Here is a 17292-nt window from a genome sequence, read left to right on the forward strand (position 1 = left end):
AAGTGGCTTAAACCACTAATTGAAAGATAATTCTGTTAATATATGAAACAATACCTACAGGTGTATTTTTGTGTTGTTACATTGCTTAATTAGATGAAGCTACTAACTGGTGAATTGGGCTGCTCAGGCTGCTTTTTTCTTTTTGTTGATTTTGTTTTATTATAATCTTCTACTGTAGCATTCTGAATTCATTATCCTCACTTTTGTTCATGAAATGCCAATGAAATGAAGCTGTAGGTGCAAACTGCCACTCTTTAAAATGGAGTGACGTTAATGATAGGAATGAATGAACCAAAGTCCAGAGAAGCAGACAGAGGCACTAGTAAACTTTTTTAAGATAACACCACTCACTCCCTGGTTTAGACCTATGTTATATGTGTGTATAACAGACCTGGCCAAAACGAATTGTTTTTTGTTTTTAAAGGAGTATCTGTCCATTTTTCATAGAATATTTTATCACAGATGTTATGGTGAGACTGTTTACTAAACTACACATTTTTAAAAAGGCATGTTTTGGTTTTTAATCTAATATTTTTTCAGTCTTTCTCAGATATTATTTTTTTAAATAATAACTTCTGTGAAAATGGTACATTACTGAAGCATCATGGCATTGGCTTTCTTGGTATGAAATTCTGAGAACTTTCTTATTTTCAGGCTTTGAAGTATCCAAGCCGTGGCTATGCATCACAGCGTACTTTAAATGTAAGTATAAAGCATCATCTGACCGCAATAAATCAGTGTTTTAAATTCGCTTCTTAATCAGTTATCACAAAAAATCTGCATTGAAGACAATGTGACTTGTGCCCAAGTCACACTTTACTGCAAAATCTGGAATTAGTCACATTTCCTCTTTTATTTTGGTTTGCTAATTGTTAGGTGGTGTGGGACAAAATTGGTTAGAAGTGTGTCAGCTGACTTGAGTTCAGTGCAACTATCTTACCTGTTACTGGACAATACCTCTGATGCCAGCTAATCCCCTTGAGGTCACTTGTATGTTATCCTGCAGCTTGCTGTTACAATGTAAGAGGTGAGGACAAGTATGTTGCTGTCACTGAAGTCAGTCATGATGAAGAAGGGGTTACAGAAGCACACAGGCCTTCCTAGTTTTAAATAAATGTAATTTGTATTTTTTTGTTTTGTTCATTTTTTTCCTAGTGTTTTCTTTCTTCGCTTGTCTCTCTAAATAAAAAACTCATGGTGAGACCTTGTAAAGTTCTGTGTCTAACTTCCACTGAAACCAGCATGGTTGGAGGTACTCATTGATACTTCTCAGTAGCTGTCCAGGGCAGCCAGAGGTGTGAAACATGCATCTTCTCGCTGCCAGGTCCTCGTGGTATTCACACAGGGTTAGTAGGTCGACACGCTGAGGTAGCACTAAAGCCAAGAGGCAAAATAAGAGTCAATCTGATTTGAGGGGCTGCTAGGTAGGTATAGAGCTGAATGTCATACCATGACTTAAACTACTGCTTAGGTGTTACACTGGGACCTGGGCCTTTGAATATCTCCAAGGATGGAGACTTCACAGCCTCTCTGGGCAACCTGTTCCAGTGTTCCGTCACATTCACAGTGAAAAAGTGTTTCCTGATGTTCAGAGGGAACCTCCTGTGTCAGTCTGTGCCCACTGCCTCTGGTCCTGTCACTGGCACCACTGAGAAGAGCCTGGCTCTGTCCCCTTTGTACCCCCCCTTCAGGTATTAGTATACCTGGATGAGGGGTCCCTGAGCCTTCTCTTCTCCAGGCTGAACAGTCCCAGCTCTCTCAGCCTTCCTTCTATGTCAGATGCTTCAGTCCCTTAATCATCTTCGTGGCCCTTTGACTCTCTCCAGTATGTCCACATCTCTCTCTCTCTTGTACTGGGTAGCCCAGAGCTGGACACAGCACTCCAGGTGTGGCCTCACCAGTGCTGAGGAGAGGGGAAGGTTCACCTCCCTTGACCAGCTGGCAGTGCTTTGCCTAACGCACCCCAGGATACCATCAGCCTTTTTTGGTGCAGGGGCCCGTTACTGGCTCCTGTTCAACCTGGTGATCATCAGGATCCCCAGGGCCTTTTCTTCAACACTGCTTTCCAGCTGGGTGGCCTGCAGTGTGCACTGGTGCCTGGGACTATTCCTTCCCGGGTGCAGGGCTTTGTACTGCTCCTTGATGAACTTCATGAGGTTTGGGTCAGCCCATTTCTCCAGCTGAGGTTGTTGAGGTCCTTCTGGATGGCAGCACAACCCTCTGGTGTGTCAGCCACTCCTCACAGTTTGTTGTCACAAGCAAACCTGCAGAGAGTACACTGCCTCTTCAGCCAGACCATTAATGAAGATCTTAAACAGCACTGGACCCAGTATTGACCCCTGGGGAACACCGCTGGTTGCTGGCCTCCAACCAGACTTTGTGCCAGGGATCACCACTCCCTGGGCCTGGCCATTCACCTGGTTTTCAATCTACCTCACTGTCTGCTCATCTAGCCCATACTTCATTAGCTTCTGTATGAGGATCTTACAGGAGATGGTGGTGAAAGCCTTACTGTAGTCTGAGCAGATGATGTCCACTGCTCTCCTCTCTTCTACCAAACCAGTCATTTCACTGCAGAAGGTTACTGGGTGGTTTGAGCGTGGCTTCCCCATGGTGAATCCATTCTGATGACTCCTGGTGATTTTCTTGTTGTTCGTGTTCCTGGAAATGGTTTCCAGGATTAGTTGTTTAATCACCTTCCCAGAGATTGAGGTGAGACTGACCCACCTGTAATTCTGTTGGTCCTCCTTCTTGAAGACAGGAGCGATGCTTGCTTTTCTCCAGTCCTTGAGCTCCCCTCACAATTTCCATGACCGTTCCATGGTTACTGAGAGTGACCTTTCAAAGACATCTGCCAGCTGCTTCAGCACTTGTGGGTGCATCTGAGCAGGGCCCATGGATTTATGTGTGCCCGGTTTGCTGAAGTATTCCCTGACCTCATCCTCTTCCACCAAGGGTCCATCTTCCTTGCTCCAGCCTTCCCTCTGGGGCCTGGGAATCCTGAAGGCTGAGGTGAAGAAGGCATTCAGTACCTCAGCCTTTTCCATGTCCAGTGTCACCAGGTCCCCTGCCCCATTCAGCAGCAGGCCCACATTTTCCCTAGACTGACTTTTGCTTCCTGGGTGGTTGTGGAAGCCCTTCTTGTTGCCTCTGGCATCCCTTGCCAGATTCAATTCCAGTTGGGCTTTGGCGTTTGTCACCTCATCCCTGGGCGCTCAGACACTGTCTGCCAGTCCCTGTCCCTGCTTCCACCTTGGGTATGCTTCCTTTTTGTGGAGGAGTTTTGGTCAGCCAGGCAGGCCAACTGGCGTTTTACCTGCCCTCCTGCTTGTTGGATTGCACTGCTCTTGAGCTTGCAGGGTTAATCCTTGAACATTACCCAGCTTCTTTCTTGGACCCCTCTTTGCTGCAGGACCTTTGAGACTGATACCAAAACTCTCCAAGACTCGTTTTGGAGTTGTAGGCTTTCTTTATTACGGTGTTGGATGCACAGGGGACTCTTGCAACCATCATCCAGCCCAGGGCTGAGCTTGGTGCGCTCCAGCTGTCCTCTCACATAAAGGACAACCCCCCCACCTTGTCTGCTTGGCCTGTCCTTCCTAAAGAGCCTGTATCCCTGCATGGCAGCACTCCAGCCACGGGAGCCATCCCACCACAGCTCCACGATCCCAAGATTGTATTACTGCAGCTGCACACTGGTCTCCTGTTTATTCCCCATGCTGCATACATTAATGAATATTATTTTAGTGCTCCAAAACACTTGCAAGATGAAAGGGAAGGTGTGACATCAACGAAAGAATAAAAGTGGATAAATTTAGAAAATACTGGTATATGTGTGCACATGTGAGAGAGACTGTGAGTTTTACTCTATTCCTCTCCTCTTAGGAGGTGGTGATAGCAAGTGCTGTAAGGACACCAATTGGATCTTTCCAAGGATCACTTTCCTCGCTGCCAGCCACTAAACTTGGTTCCATTGCAATTAAGAGAGCAATTGACAGAGCAGGTAGATATGAATATTTTTTTTTCTGTGACAAAGAAAACCTGAAGTGGCTCAGGACAGTGTCAGTCTGTGTCTTTTAAACTGCTTGGTAAACAGAAGGTCCCAGGTTTTTTATTCCCATGGCACTCCTAAGTCTTTATCCGCAAATGGTATTTAAGTAAAGTTGACTGTTGGGCTTTGTTTCAATCTGAATTAAGTGCTGCTTCTGGGAGCAGAATATTATTTAGGGATATCTGTGCTAATCCAAATCTAGCTGAACATGCTAATTGTTTTCCTGGGGTGGGGTTTTGTGACACACCTAAGCTGATGCAAAGGCTACTTACTGCTGAAACCAGTGGCACTTCCTTTGCCTGCCCATTTTTTACGTGGACGCTTAAGATGGTAGGACACCCTTGTGAGTCTATTGATGGATTCAAATTAGCAAAAAAGTCTTTTTGGGGGAGAGGAGGGTTAATTTTCTACAAATTTGGCTTCTTGAAACAGCACATTACAAGAACGTGAACGCTAGGGCTGTTGCAAGAGGTGCAGCAGGAGTGCAGGCCTCTCCTCTGGTGGGAGCTGGCTGAGATTTGGCTTGCCCCTGTTAGACAAACAAACAAACAAAACTGTTTCTTTAGGGATAACTGTGTCAGGTAGAAAGTTTTCTGTGTTTAACCATCTATGGAAGTTGGGCTTCTGGGGTGACTAGTGAGACTTGGAAATGTTTGCTTTAGTTGGGTAACTGTAGCTTGTTCTGCAGGGTAACAAGGGAATTCTGTTCTGTGGGGGTCACCACTTCATCAGGTTCCATGACTGTGAGGGTAGAGGTCTGGGATGCACCGACAGGAGCCTGTGTGCTGTTAGCACACAGCTTGGACACTGCATGTTTCATCAGTCTTTGCTAGAAAACTTCAACGGGAAGGTTTGTAAAAGGGAGTTACATCTTCCGTGCAAAGAATCCTCAATCAAAGCAATTTTATTTTTTAGGTATCCCTGCAGAAGAAGTGAAAGAAGCGTACATGGGTAATGTCTTACAGGCTGGACAAGGACAAGCTCCAGCAAGACAAGCAGTCTTGGGTGCAGGTATTCCTTCTCTTGATACTGGGGTTAAACATTTTCCATCTGTCTGTCTGTCAGCAGTGTAGATTATTGAGCTGTGAGTTAAAGCAGAGCGGTGCCCAGCCTGTTGTCAGGGCGGTCTGTGTGTGCTTTTTGGCACGTGGTGGGTGAAGGTGCATGTTGTACCCATGTAAGTGGGTATCTGCAGTGGATGTTACTGCCTGTGGTGTTTGCAGAACCTGGAGACAGGGCTGCTACTTCCAGAGCACTTTACACTAATGATGAATGCTGCTTTTTGGATCTTTCATGAAACAGACTTTTTTTCTTCAGTGTATCATTACTTGTAGGTCCTTATGGATAAGGGGTCAGTGAGTTTCCTTGAACTGCAGATGAGAGTATGTCATTGCACTCACCTTCCTGTGCAGCCTGGGGCTGTCACTGGAAGGATTCCCTCTGTAATGTTAACTGCAGCACAGATTTTATTGGGATGCAGGAATTGTTTTCTTTTCCTGTTTGCTGTGGGGATGGGATTCCATACCTTAGTGTGACTCTAGGGAGGTCTCTGGATCAGGGGAGAATTGGATGCTTTCTTGGCTCTGTCCCTCTACTTTTTTGAAAGAGGAGGAACTGCTTCCATGTGAGGAAAAGGGATGAATATGTCTTTTTTTTTTTTTCCCCTGGCTGGTTTCCCCACCTCCCTGCTGGCACAGAGGTGATGTGCTGGTAGCAGAGCTATAATACTAGGGAGCAAACCGAGGGTAAAGGCAGCGATGCAATGGTCTTGGGCCAAGCTGCACGCAGCAGAGCCCAAAGCTGTTGTCCTGAATGCTCAGTAACAATAGTAACTCAATAGTAACCGTGTGAATGACACACCTAGCACTTTTGGTCTTGCTCAGTGCTGTGTGTGTTTAGAGTCCCTGAATTTCTGGGGTCTCTCTGGTTGCCAGTTGCTAAACTCTACTGCTTGTTTATGCCTTTTCAGTCTCGAATGCTTCTTAGAGGCAAGGATCAGGGTGTCAGGAGGAGGAATAGTTCTGGAGTCACTTCCCTGATCTTTTGTCTCTCTGATTCTTCACTTGATTGCTCCCTTATCATGAGCCTGTTGTTGGAAGGGGAGAAACAAGGAGAATCTCTAAGAAGGATAGTAACTAGGGGCGAGGGTAGATAAATTACCATGTCAGGCTAAATAATGGAAGCTGGACACCCTGGGCTTAGATAAAAATTGGTGCCACATGAAATACTGCTGAAACATCAATAAAGTCTTAGGCTGTCCTTTAAATAATATAGTTGTTTGTACAACTTCTTTGACTCAGGTCTGCCAATCTGCACTCCTACTACAACTGTCAATAAAGTCTGCGCTTCAGGAATGAAATCCATCATGATGGCAGCACAAAGCCTGATGTGTGGGAGTCAGGTAAGTGAATTTTAGTGCTGTTTTATGGAAAAAACACACAACTAATGTTGTGGATCCTATCCTACTAACGACTCTGCTCTTTGGTTTGGGACTGTGTTTTCACTTGGGATAATAGAGCTAATTAGCAAGGTTTTGTTTTGCTTATGTTACCTTAATTTTATAATCACCTAAGTGTGTTTTGGTTTAAAACAGAAAAAATGAGTATTATAGTTAGGAAATTGTCAGATGTATTTTTACAGATGAGCAACTAAGGTGGACTTTTTTTTGTATTTACATTCTCTTCCTTCTGCTCTTTACCCACCCCAACTCCTGCCCCACCCCTCCAAAAAAAAAATTAAGGGAGTTTTCAAGCTTTCAGGTTTGAAAAATTGAAGGCATTTTAAAAACTTAGTTTTTGCTAAAAGATATTTAATCTTTACTTTCAGATACTTTAAACACTTAAATGAATTAAATATACATATTAAAGCAATGTTGTTTCCAAGTACATTAAAGATGTTTCAGGCTTTTTTTATTGTTTTAAAAGAAGTGGAATCTATTGTTGCTGAAAAAGTGCTTTCATTGAAGAGAGCTGGATGGAGAGGAATTGCTCATCTCTGTTAACTGCGTTCTAAGATTCTCTATACAATGGGGAAAAATAATACCATTTAATGGGAGGATGTGGGAATACCATCCTCAGCAATTAAATTAGCTGTTAAATGCTATGCAGCAAAAAATATGGGAGAAGTGTAAATGTGAAGAAAAGCATTTCAATTTTGTTTTTAATTCCCTACTCAAAAGCATTTTGGCAACATCTCCCCTCCTCTGAAGTGAAAACGTTGTCAGTTCAATGTATATTTTTGGTTTACAAAGTAAGTGGCTCATAAGTGAGAAATGTACTTACTATTCTTGGGGTTTTTTTTGTTTGTTTAGAAGAGAAGTAAAATATTTAAGTTTTATTTTTCTTTCTGTGAAAACAGCAGTATAGCTGAGTTAAGCAGCTACTTTCTGCTCTGGCCTCGCTCTGCAGAGAACAGCGGTTTGTCCGGTACCTGCTGAAGTCAGTGGCAGTCTTGTCACTGGACTTTGATCCAGGCCCAGCGTGTCTGTGTAAAGAGCTACATTTGGATTTAGTAGTTTACATCCAAAGACTTTGAGAGTGGCTGTGGGTTTGGTTGGTCTGACAGATGCAGGCCATGAGCTCTGAAGAGAACTGGAGTTGTCAGCAGAGCTGATCATACCTGCTGTGCTGGCAGTCTCAGCGAGAGCAGCGGCTCAGCCCGTTATTAGTCTCTTCAAGCTATAAACTATGGAGGTGTTTGGTATTTGTTTTTCCTGGCTGCAGACTGCGAGGTGTCTGTGGTATGAAAGTCAGTGATAGTTCCCAGTGGCTTGAGTCAGTGAACGTCATCTCATAAACAATTGTATTGCCTCTGTCTCCAAGTCTCTCGCTTATGGAATTGAAATGCCTCCCTCTGACCTGTTGCTGCTTCCATTTCTCAGCTGCCTTTCCGATTTACCTGCCTTTCCAGTTTGTCTCCTGCCTTCTTTCTTTCCTTTATTACTTCGTGTCACTCTTCCTGGGTCTGGTTTATAATCTATTCTGAATGAAGCCATTACTTCTCTGAGTCTTAATTTAAAAAAAACAAAAGAAGCTTTCATCTTTTTATTTCTTACTGCTTTTGTGTTGTAAAATATCTTTTTGTATTTACATTAACATCACTACTGAACTCTCAAAGACTTACAGTGCTGTGCTTGTATTTTTCTTGCATTTACCCATATTTCAAATATGCCATTAAATACAGCTGTGTTCTTCACATCCTGAGAACCTAGGGATTCTGGGGGTGTGTCCTGATGAACAGTAGCTATACATATGCATATGGTCCTTACAACTTTGCTGTTTATAGGTTTTTGTTTTTGCTTTGTCTCAGCTTGAGAAGTATACTAATATATAAATGCCCTTATAAATGCCCAGCTTAATTCAAGTTCAGTGACAATTAATTATTAATGTCTCCTTTTTTTGTTGGATTTTTCAGACGATAAAACTGTGTTGTAAGTCATCTGTCTTTACATAGCAAGACAGTATGTAAAGCTGCAGGTAGTTGTACATCTTTGTCTCTTCTCACTGGTCTCTTAGATTCTGACTGTTGCTTGTTCCATGGGAATATGGAGCTGCTAATGAAGAACAAAAATAAAATCTTTATAGATAATAGAATATTATCTATAGAAAATATAAAAAATAATATCTTTAAAGTAAAATTTATAATTTTATCTTGGAAGCTGTGGTGGTTTAACCACAGTAGGACCGTGTGGTCCTGCACTCACTCCCCCCACCCAGTGAGATGGGAAGGGAATCACAGCAAAGGGGCACAGATTAAGGTGAAGGACAGAGTTATAGTTACAGGCAAAACAGACTCAACTTGGGGAAGAAAAATCAATTTAATTTGTTGCCATTTATCCCAGTAGCACAGTGAGACAAAACAACCACATCTTACAGCACCTTCCCCCACCCCTCCCTTCTTCCCGGGCTCAAATCACTTTGCTCCCGATTTCTCTACCTCTGTCCCTACCCCAGCAGCACAGGGGACAGGGAATGGAGGCTGCAGTCAGTTCACCTCTGCTGCTCTTCCCAGCATGAAAGTCCAGGAACAAAGTGTCCCAATGTGAGCTTCCCATGGAGTCATGGACCTCATCAGGCTCTGGCATGGGGACATCCATGGGCTGCAGACTGCCTTCTGGTCCAGCGAACTCCTTACCCCACGGCTCTGGGGGTCTCAATTCAGTCACACTTGCCCTCAGGCTCAGCTTTTCTGCTCCATTGTGGAGTCCTCCATAGCCTACATGTGGGTATCTGCTCCTCTGTTGAATCTCCATGGGCTGCAGGGTCCTCCTTTGTCTTCTCCTACTCCATGCTGTTGAACTGGGTGTCTGAGGTTCTCTGTCCTCCCCCTCCCTCTCCTTCCTCTTGGCAAGGAAGCTCTCTCTTTGTTTAGGCCAATGGTTGTCTTTTGTTCAGGTCAATGGCCTCTCCTCCCGGTTCTCTCCACCTTCTTCTTTTCAGGACAGTCCTTCCCCTCACAAATATGGATTCTCAGAGGCATTTCTCTAGTGCTCATTGGCCCATCCTGGGCTGGGGGGATGCACCTTGGAGCCAGGCTTCTCCCAAGGTGGCCCCTTCCCCCACTACCAAAAACAGCCCCCCCCCAACCCAACCCAACCCAGAAGCTTTTGAAGTAAAAGTGCAAGGGACTAACATGGCTCTTGCCACTTTCTAAAATTACACGAGACAAAAATCCAGTTGTTCTGTCAGAGTGGATTAACTGTCTTCAGCAGCTGTCCCTGCTGTTTGATTTTTAAAATGCAGAAAGATTTTTCTTTTTCCTCTTTCTCTAAGACTCCTCAGAAAAATAAGGTGCTCACACTTAAGCTTTTACTAATATTTATTCCAACAAGAAGTCAGAGAGCACACGGCGTTTTCAGTAACTTTAACTTGTTTCCTTTGAGCAGGATGTGATGGTTGCTGGTGGAATGGAGAGCATGTCTAACGTTCCTTACACAATGAGCAGAGGATCAACGCCTTATGGAGGAGTAAAGCTGGAAGACCTGATAGTAAAAGATGGGCTTACAGATGCTTATAACCATATCCATATGGTAAATATTCCTGCATAGTACTGAAGTATCGACTGTAGACCTAGTGCAGCTTTGAAGAGCTTGCCTGTAATTATTATGAAACTGCTTCCTCTAGAAAACCTAAAAATGAGGAATAACATTAATGGAGGAGGAAAAAGTAATTTCCAGGCTTCCTGTAGTAACTGTAGTGGAGGGGCTATATGGAAGACCAAAACAGAATAGCAAATTGTGTGTTAATGTGTATCTGTCTCTGATTGAAGTCTAAATGTTCTAGAGCAGGGATTTAAAATAAATAAATAAATGTGACACTGATAGATTGCAGTTGCTCTCTGTGGGAGACAGCAATCAAGTTACTTGGTGTCTTTGAGAGTACCTGCTTTGCACAGTTCAGCAGACTGTCATGTTTATTTTCCCTCCCCCAATGTACATATCTCATATCTTCTGTTGGAAGCTTGGTTACTTAAATTGGACAAACAACTGCAAACTTAGGATGGGTTTGGAAACCAACTGATACCGCTTAAACTTGAGAAGAAACTTCTTTACAGTGAGGGTGACAGAGCACTGGAACAGGCTGCCCAGGGAGGTTGTGGAGTCTCCTTCTCTGGAGACATTCAAGACCCACTTGGACCCCTTCCTGTGTGATCTCATTTAGGTTCCTGCTCCGGCAGGGGGATTGGACTAGATGACCTTTCGAGGTCCCTTCCAATCCCTGACATTCTGCGATTCTGTGATAGTGAAGAAAAAGCATCAGGGAAGAACAGTTTGAAAAGAGAACGACTGCTTTCAGTTTATGGATATTTCTGACCTTTGCCTCTGGCAAATGCACAGCTGTATCATAGAATCGTAGAATAGATTGGGTTGGAAAAGACCTCCAAGATCATCAAGTCCAACCCCCGATCCAACTCCAGTTACTATATCATGGCACTAAGGGCCACGTCCAATCTCTTTTTAAAAACCTCCAGGGATGGTGAATCCACCACCTCTCTGGGCAGGCCGTTCCAGTGCCTGATTACCCTCTCTGTAAAGAATTTCTTCCTAACATCTAACCTAAACCTCCCCTGGCGGAGCTTGAGCCCATGCCCCCTTGTCCTATTGTTGGTTGCCTGGGAGAAGAGACCAACCCCCACCTGGCTATAACCTCCCTTCAGGTAGTTGAAGAGAGTGATGAGGTCACCTCTAAGCCTTCTCTTCTCCAGACTAAACAACCCCAGCTCCCTCAGCCTCTCCTCACAGGACTTGTGCTCAAGTCCCTTCACCAGCCTCGTTGCTCTGTAGGGCATTATTGATTGATCAGTTAGTGTTCTTGCTGCTGTGTAGGAAAACATGTTATGAAGAATATTCTACTGTGATCCATTATTTGATACCAACCTTACTGCTTCTGTGTGTGACTTACTGTTTTTGCAGTATAGGGCACTCTGCTTAGGGTATTGGTTGAAATCCACTCCCATGTTTCAGCTAAGATGGATTTTGATTGTGGGGATTTTTGTAGGAACGTAAATAGTGGTTTTGCTAGTTCCTGTATGTGGGGGAAAACTCTAGGAGATGGTTATAACACACACAGGTTTAATGGATTGGCATGAGATTTCAGAACCTTTTGTCTTCATTACAGCAGCTGTAGGTTGCTTGAAAAACTCTCCCAGTCTGTGTGAGAATATACAGGAAAGGACCATCCTGTGGTTTTAGGAACTTACTCTTGTCTGTGTTTTGGCAATAGACTAAGTTGCTGGTGCTATGAAGATTTTTAATTCTTTAACTGCATATAAGTGAACTTGCTTGTTTGAAGAACTGGAAGAACACATTACTAAAGGGTTTTGTGTTGATTTATTGAGTTTTCTACAGAAATGAGAGGTGGAACAAACCCTGTTTAAGAAAAAATCTTTCAGGTTGACTAAATGAGTAACCTTTTTTTAAAAAAAAAATTTGTCACTAGGTATTTAGACTCATAGAATCGGAGTGGTTGGAAAAGACCTTTTAAGATCACTGAGTCCAACCATAAACCTAACACTGCCAAGTCCACCTCTAAACCATGTCCCTAAGCACCACATCTACACGTCTTTCAAATACCACCAGGGACAGTGACTGAACCACCTCCCTGGGCAGCCTGTTCCAGTGCTGACAACCCTTTCACTGAAGAATTTTTTCCTAATACCTGATGTAAACCCCCCTGGCACAGCTTGAGGCCATTTGCTCTCGTTCTATTGCTTGTTACCTGAAAGTACATTTAAACAGTGTTGGTAATGAATTATGATTGTATAATTATGATTATGATTGACCTATATATAAAATGATTTAATTGTTTCATTCTACTTATTTCATTCAAGTTGTCAGACAAAAGGTAAACATACTTATATTTGTACGGTTTTAGGGTATCAGGTCCTGAAGGCTAAGTAAGCCCAGTGTGTTGAGCTGTTCTTGTAACCTTTGGAATAGGCAAGCTAATAACGCCAAGAAAACACTGGTGAGATGATGTGAACATACTGTTCTGTGGCTGAACAGTGATCTTCCCTCGCTGAGGACTTCAGCCCTAAGCACTTTAAAATGACTTTTGCATGCAGTTTTTTAACTTACAACCAAAAGCCTTGCAAGGCAAGTTCCTTCATGGCTTTAATAATCTGGATCCAGAAAACATCTGCTAAATCTGAAGTTCATATTCCAAATCCAGAAGTTACTGTTTGATCATGACTGTGTAAATTTGAAATGGACACCAAGTATTAGTCACATTCAATTTTGTAAATCTGCTAGTTGAGTTTTTTCATTTCCATTTCTACTTTGTATCTCCAGAAATACCGAACCTAACATGCTTGGTTTTCTCCAAGGGCAACTGTGCTGAGAATACTGCGAAGAAGTTCACTATTTCACGAGAGGAACAGGACACTTATGCCATAGGCTCTTACACGAGGAGCAAAACAGCCTGGGATTCAGGAATACTGAAAAATGAAATAGTTCCTGTCACTATTTCAAAAAAAGGTATTATGGAAAGGTGTGATAAAATGAACCATGTTTCTCATTGAAAGCTGTAACATTGTCTGTGGTCGGTGCAGATTGTGGTATTTAAACATGCAGATCTCAGGAACGCTGTTTTTAGATTAGATCAGAGTTTTCTGTTACGCAGACTTTCTGCTGGATGTCAGTCAGTGACCTGTGATCTGGTTTTGTTCCTTATTTTTTCTTTGATGTTACACACCATACCTTCCTTTTTTTATGCACATGGAAGACTAGCTATTGAATTTAGCCTTGAGGACAACTGTGTTTTAATTTCCCTATTAATTATCTTAAGGATATGCTCTTTGTCCCTTTCATTCAACCACCAGGAAGTATAAATGGAATTGCTGTGAATACATTGAATTAAGGAATAACCTTTGTTTTTGTAAGCACGTCTTGATAGGCATTTTACATGTATTTACATTTTTGACTGAAATAAATTGTTAAATAAGGTGACATTTAATCAAAGTCCTATGTTAGAATGTCTTAAGAATGAACTGTTCTATAAAATACTAAACCAAATCTGAATTTCAGGAAAGCCAGATACTGAAGTGAAAGAAGATGAAGAATACAAACGTGTTGATTTCAGTAAAGTTCCAAAGCTGAAAGCTGTTTTCCAAAAAGAAAATGGTAAATATTGTTAAATTAACTGCTTAATTTTCTATGAAATGGAAGGATACTTTGTTCTAGTGAAGAGTACTGTTCACAAGAGCTTGAGTGCCCAACAGTAGTCCATTAACTTTTAAATGTCTGCTGCGATAAAGAAACATGCTTCACAACAGCATGAACTGGCTTGGATTAACAGATGATCCAAGAACCTTGAGCCAGTGAAAACCTCTGTTTTGGACATTTACTTTAAAAAGACTGAAACAGATTGGTTTCAGTTTAGCCATTGCCTTGGTCTCTGCCAAGTGTAAGCTCTTGTTTCAGTGGGAGCTGGAGTGCCTTTATATAGTTGCCTGAATTCCCTGGATCTGGGATTGATAAATGTTTCTGGCTAAATCACAGCTGCCACTCAGGCACAACCCTTTTGAGCTGGAATTCAGTGCTAACGCCAGCAGTGCAGCTGACGTGGAAGGCGTGATCTAAACCGCCACTTGGGTAAAGATACGAATACAGGGGATTGTACTTGTTTAATCAATCTGATTTTAAAAAAACAACTCATTTTTAGTTAACTTGGTGCAAGAGGGATCACCATATTGTTGAGACCTTATGTTCAAGGGCCCAAGGTAAAAACCAAATCATTAACAGGATGTGCTTGAGCTGTATCACACTTCCCCTCTGTTTCAACAACGCTTTACCTTGTCTAGGGACGGTTACAGCTGCTAATGCCAGTACTCTGAACGATGGAGCAGCTGCTTTGGTGCTGATGACCACAGAGGCAGCCAAGAGACTGAAAGTCAAACCATTGGCACGGATAGTAGGTAAGGTTTTTCTTTTCTTATCTTTGAGTACAGTCCTGGAAAATACTCCCACAGTAAGCTCTCAGGCTGGGAGTCCTGCTTGGCCAGTTATCGGACGCTCCTGGAACAGAAAAGTTAAGCCCTTAGGCATGTAGCTGCATCTTCTCTATACAGTCTTTGAAACTTCAAGTGTTGTACCAGGCTTTTGATCATAAACAGAATTTTCTATATGGAATGCTGTTAAAAATCTGGAAATGTTATTGTGTGGCTCCCTTAAAGCACTAAACTTTAAACCTATCTATTTTATAGACCATTATATTCATAATTTTTTTATCTTGGCTGGGTTTGCTGCTTGCATCAATAAAAACTGTGTATGGTAAAAACAAAAGGTCTTTAAACAGCTTTTACGATTCTTACAGCTTTTGCGGATGCTGCTGTTGATCCCATTGACTTCCCAATTGCACCTGCATATGCTGTTCCCAAGGTAGGAATAAAACAGTGGTTTTTGAAAATCAACAAACTTCCCTAGCACTGGATTGTTGGTTTATTGCTCCATGGGCTTTCCTGTAATTGGCATCAAAATTATAATTACATCATAAATACAAAGAACACATGTTTTTCAGAGGTTCAAGGCTAGAATGCAGATTTTCAGAGTAACAAATTTCTGGCCTGTTCTGAAAGAGAAGACGGCTTTATACTGCTTTCAGCAGCTCTGCACTTGCTTACACTTTTGAAGCTTGGCAGCCAGTACAGATAAAAGGCAAAATAAAAATGGCTCTCCAAGTATAGACTAGTACAGAAAGGAACTGAAGACAAGCGTACGGCACGAGGCAGTGCTTTACTCTAGCAGCAGCCTTAGTGTGATTAAAACATTCCTGGCACAGGTACTCTCTGTTTCTTCTGTTGTGAAAACTCAAAGTTTGTGCCGCAGCACCTCAGTTTTGCTTTTTCCCATCTGACAAAGGTTCTGAAATGTGAACTTGAATCCCTTGCCTGGTAGGGACTATGGGCAGCCTGAGTCACCAACTTCAAAACAGACCTAATTATTTCTATAATTAGCTTCCTAATTTTTTTTATAGTAGTAATTATTTTTTATTATCATTTGTAGATTCTAAGCGAGACAGGCCTGAAAAAAGAAGATATTGCAATGTGGGAAATCAACGAAGCGTTCAGTGTGGTGGTGCTGGCCAACATCAAAATGCTGGGTATTGATCCACAAAAAGTGAATATTAACGGAGGCGCCGTCTCTCTTGGACATCCCATTGGGTGGGTAAATAAGCACTGGGGTTTGTTCTGCACAGAGCTGGTGTTTTCTAGACGCACTGCTAACACGTTCACCTGTATTCCCAAATTTAACGTGAGTAGGAAGGGTAGTAAAATTTGCTGTCAAGTACATAGCGACGTCATTCAGGTGTTAAATTTCAGGGTACCTTGAAAAGAGCATGATCTCTTTTCAGTTAGTTATCACCTACTTCTGTAACGAGCTTCCTTGTTACCATAGCCATCTGGATTTATGAAGTATTAAAAACAAACCACTATTAACATGAAACAATAAACAATAATAATTAATCAAGTAGTTAAGCTAATGAAATTTACAGGTAAGCTTAGGGAAATAGCGAAGGATGTGGTACAGGGACTTTTTGTTTTTCTTAAATCAGCAAAGTGAAATTCCAGGTGTTATCCAAACCTTTTTGGCAATGAATCCAAAAGTCTCCAAGCACGTAATGCAGCAGCCAGGGAGAGTCTGGGGATGTTGGTGGGACTGTCCTGTCATCTGGTGAGAGAAGTCACATCACCTGCTGTGTTCCCCAGCAGCTGGAACTCACTCATGACTTCAGTATATCCTGTTAGGCCTCCCGAAGGCTGATCTTGCTGCACAGTCCAGCTCCATGAGGAAAAACCCATTTCAAAACCTCTAAGTGAATATAGATGTGAATAACTACATTGTACATCAGGAACAAGTAGGAGTACTTCATGGTTCATAAAAAGCTCTAACCAAGGCATAATCCCCCAAGACATGCCAACGTCTCCTTTGCAATAGCAGCTGCTTCTGTTAAGGGAATATGATTTTTTTTTTTTTGGTCTTAAATTTAATAACCTGTATTGCATCTAAATGTAGATGAAAGGGTCTGTTTAGTCTTCTTGTTGGTGGTTTTTCCTCTCCAGTGAATCAATACTATATTCTACCAGCCTGTGTGGGTCAAATTAAGAATTTCCTTTTGCTTAATATAACTTAAACTAAGTTCTATATGTTGTTTTTTTTTTTCCTCTGTTTAGAATGTCTGGAGCAAGAATTGTTGTTCACATGGCTCATGCGCTGAAACAAGGACAATATGGTCTTGCAGGAATTTGCAATGGAGGAGGAGGTGCTTCTGCAATATTGATAGAGAAGCTGTAGCCCCAAATTGCGCTGGAAACAAAGCCTTAAACGCTTGCGGATCAAAATGATGGTACCTGTTACATCTTATTTATCAAAAAGCAGATGCTCCTCTAAAATTTCTTAAAACATCATTGATTATTGATACAGACAACTGGGCTTTTATTACTTTTGAGTCAGTGCAAGTTTTTATACAGTACAAATAAAAAATGTCGAATTAGGATAATCTCTTGATGCTTGACAATAAAGAATGTTTGTTAACTGTGCCTCCTCCCTAAGTGACGGATGGTTTCTCAACTGCCACTGAAAATGAATTCACTTGGTAAGTCATAGCGCTGCTAGGAGAAGGGTAGAGGGTTGAGCATTCCTCTAGCAATTCTGGGGGGACAGGAAGCTCCTTTCCTGGAATGAATCTTGTTCAAGACTTCAGGGGGAAACTCATGCTGTTTCTTCTGCAGGCTTTTTACCAGAG

General features: G+C 42.2%; 1 protein-coding gene across 1 annotated transcript; it reads left to right on the forward strand.

Annotated features, from left to right (window-relative positions):
* The first annotated feature begins 645 nt into the window (after positions 1-645).
* On the forward strand, positions 646-17083 carry ACAT1 (acetyl-CoA acetyltransferase 1). The gene is made up of 11 exons (XM_010166279.2): positions 646-702; positions 3886-4003; positions 4967-5062; positions 6352-6452; positions 9936-10079; positions 12875-13025; positions 13575-13670; positions 14351-14464; positions 14863-14927; positions 15552-15709; positions 16721-17083. The coding sequence occupies exons 3-11, from the start codon at positions 4999-5001 to the stop codon at positions 16839-16841; spliced, it is 1014 nt and encodes a 337-aa protein (XP_010164581.2). The 5' UTR covers positions 646-702; positions 3886-4003; positions 4967-4998; the 3' UTR covers positions 16842-17083.
* The last annotated feature ends 209 nt before the right edge of the window (positions 17084-17292 follow it).

This window comes from Antrostomus carolinensis, unplaced genomic scaffold (genome assembly GCF_000700745.2).
Source record: "Antrostomus carolinensis isolate BGI_N321 unplaced genomic scaffold, ASM70074v2 scaffold8574, whole genome shotgun sequence".
NCBI classification, from domain to species: domain Eukaryota; kingdom Metazoa; phylum Chordata; class Aves; order Caprimulgiformes; family Caprimulgidae; genus Antrostomus; species Antrostomus carolinensis.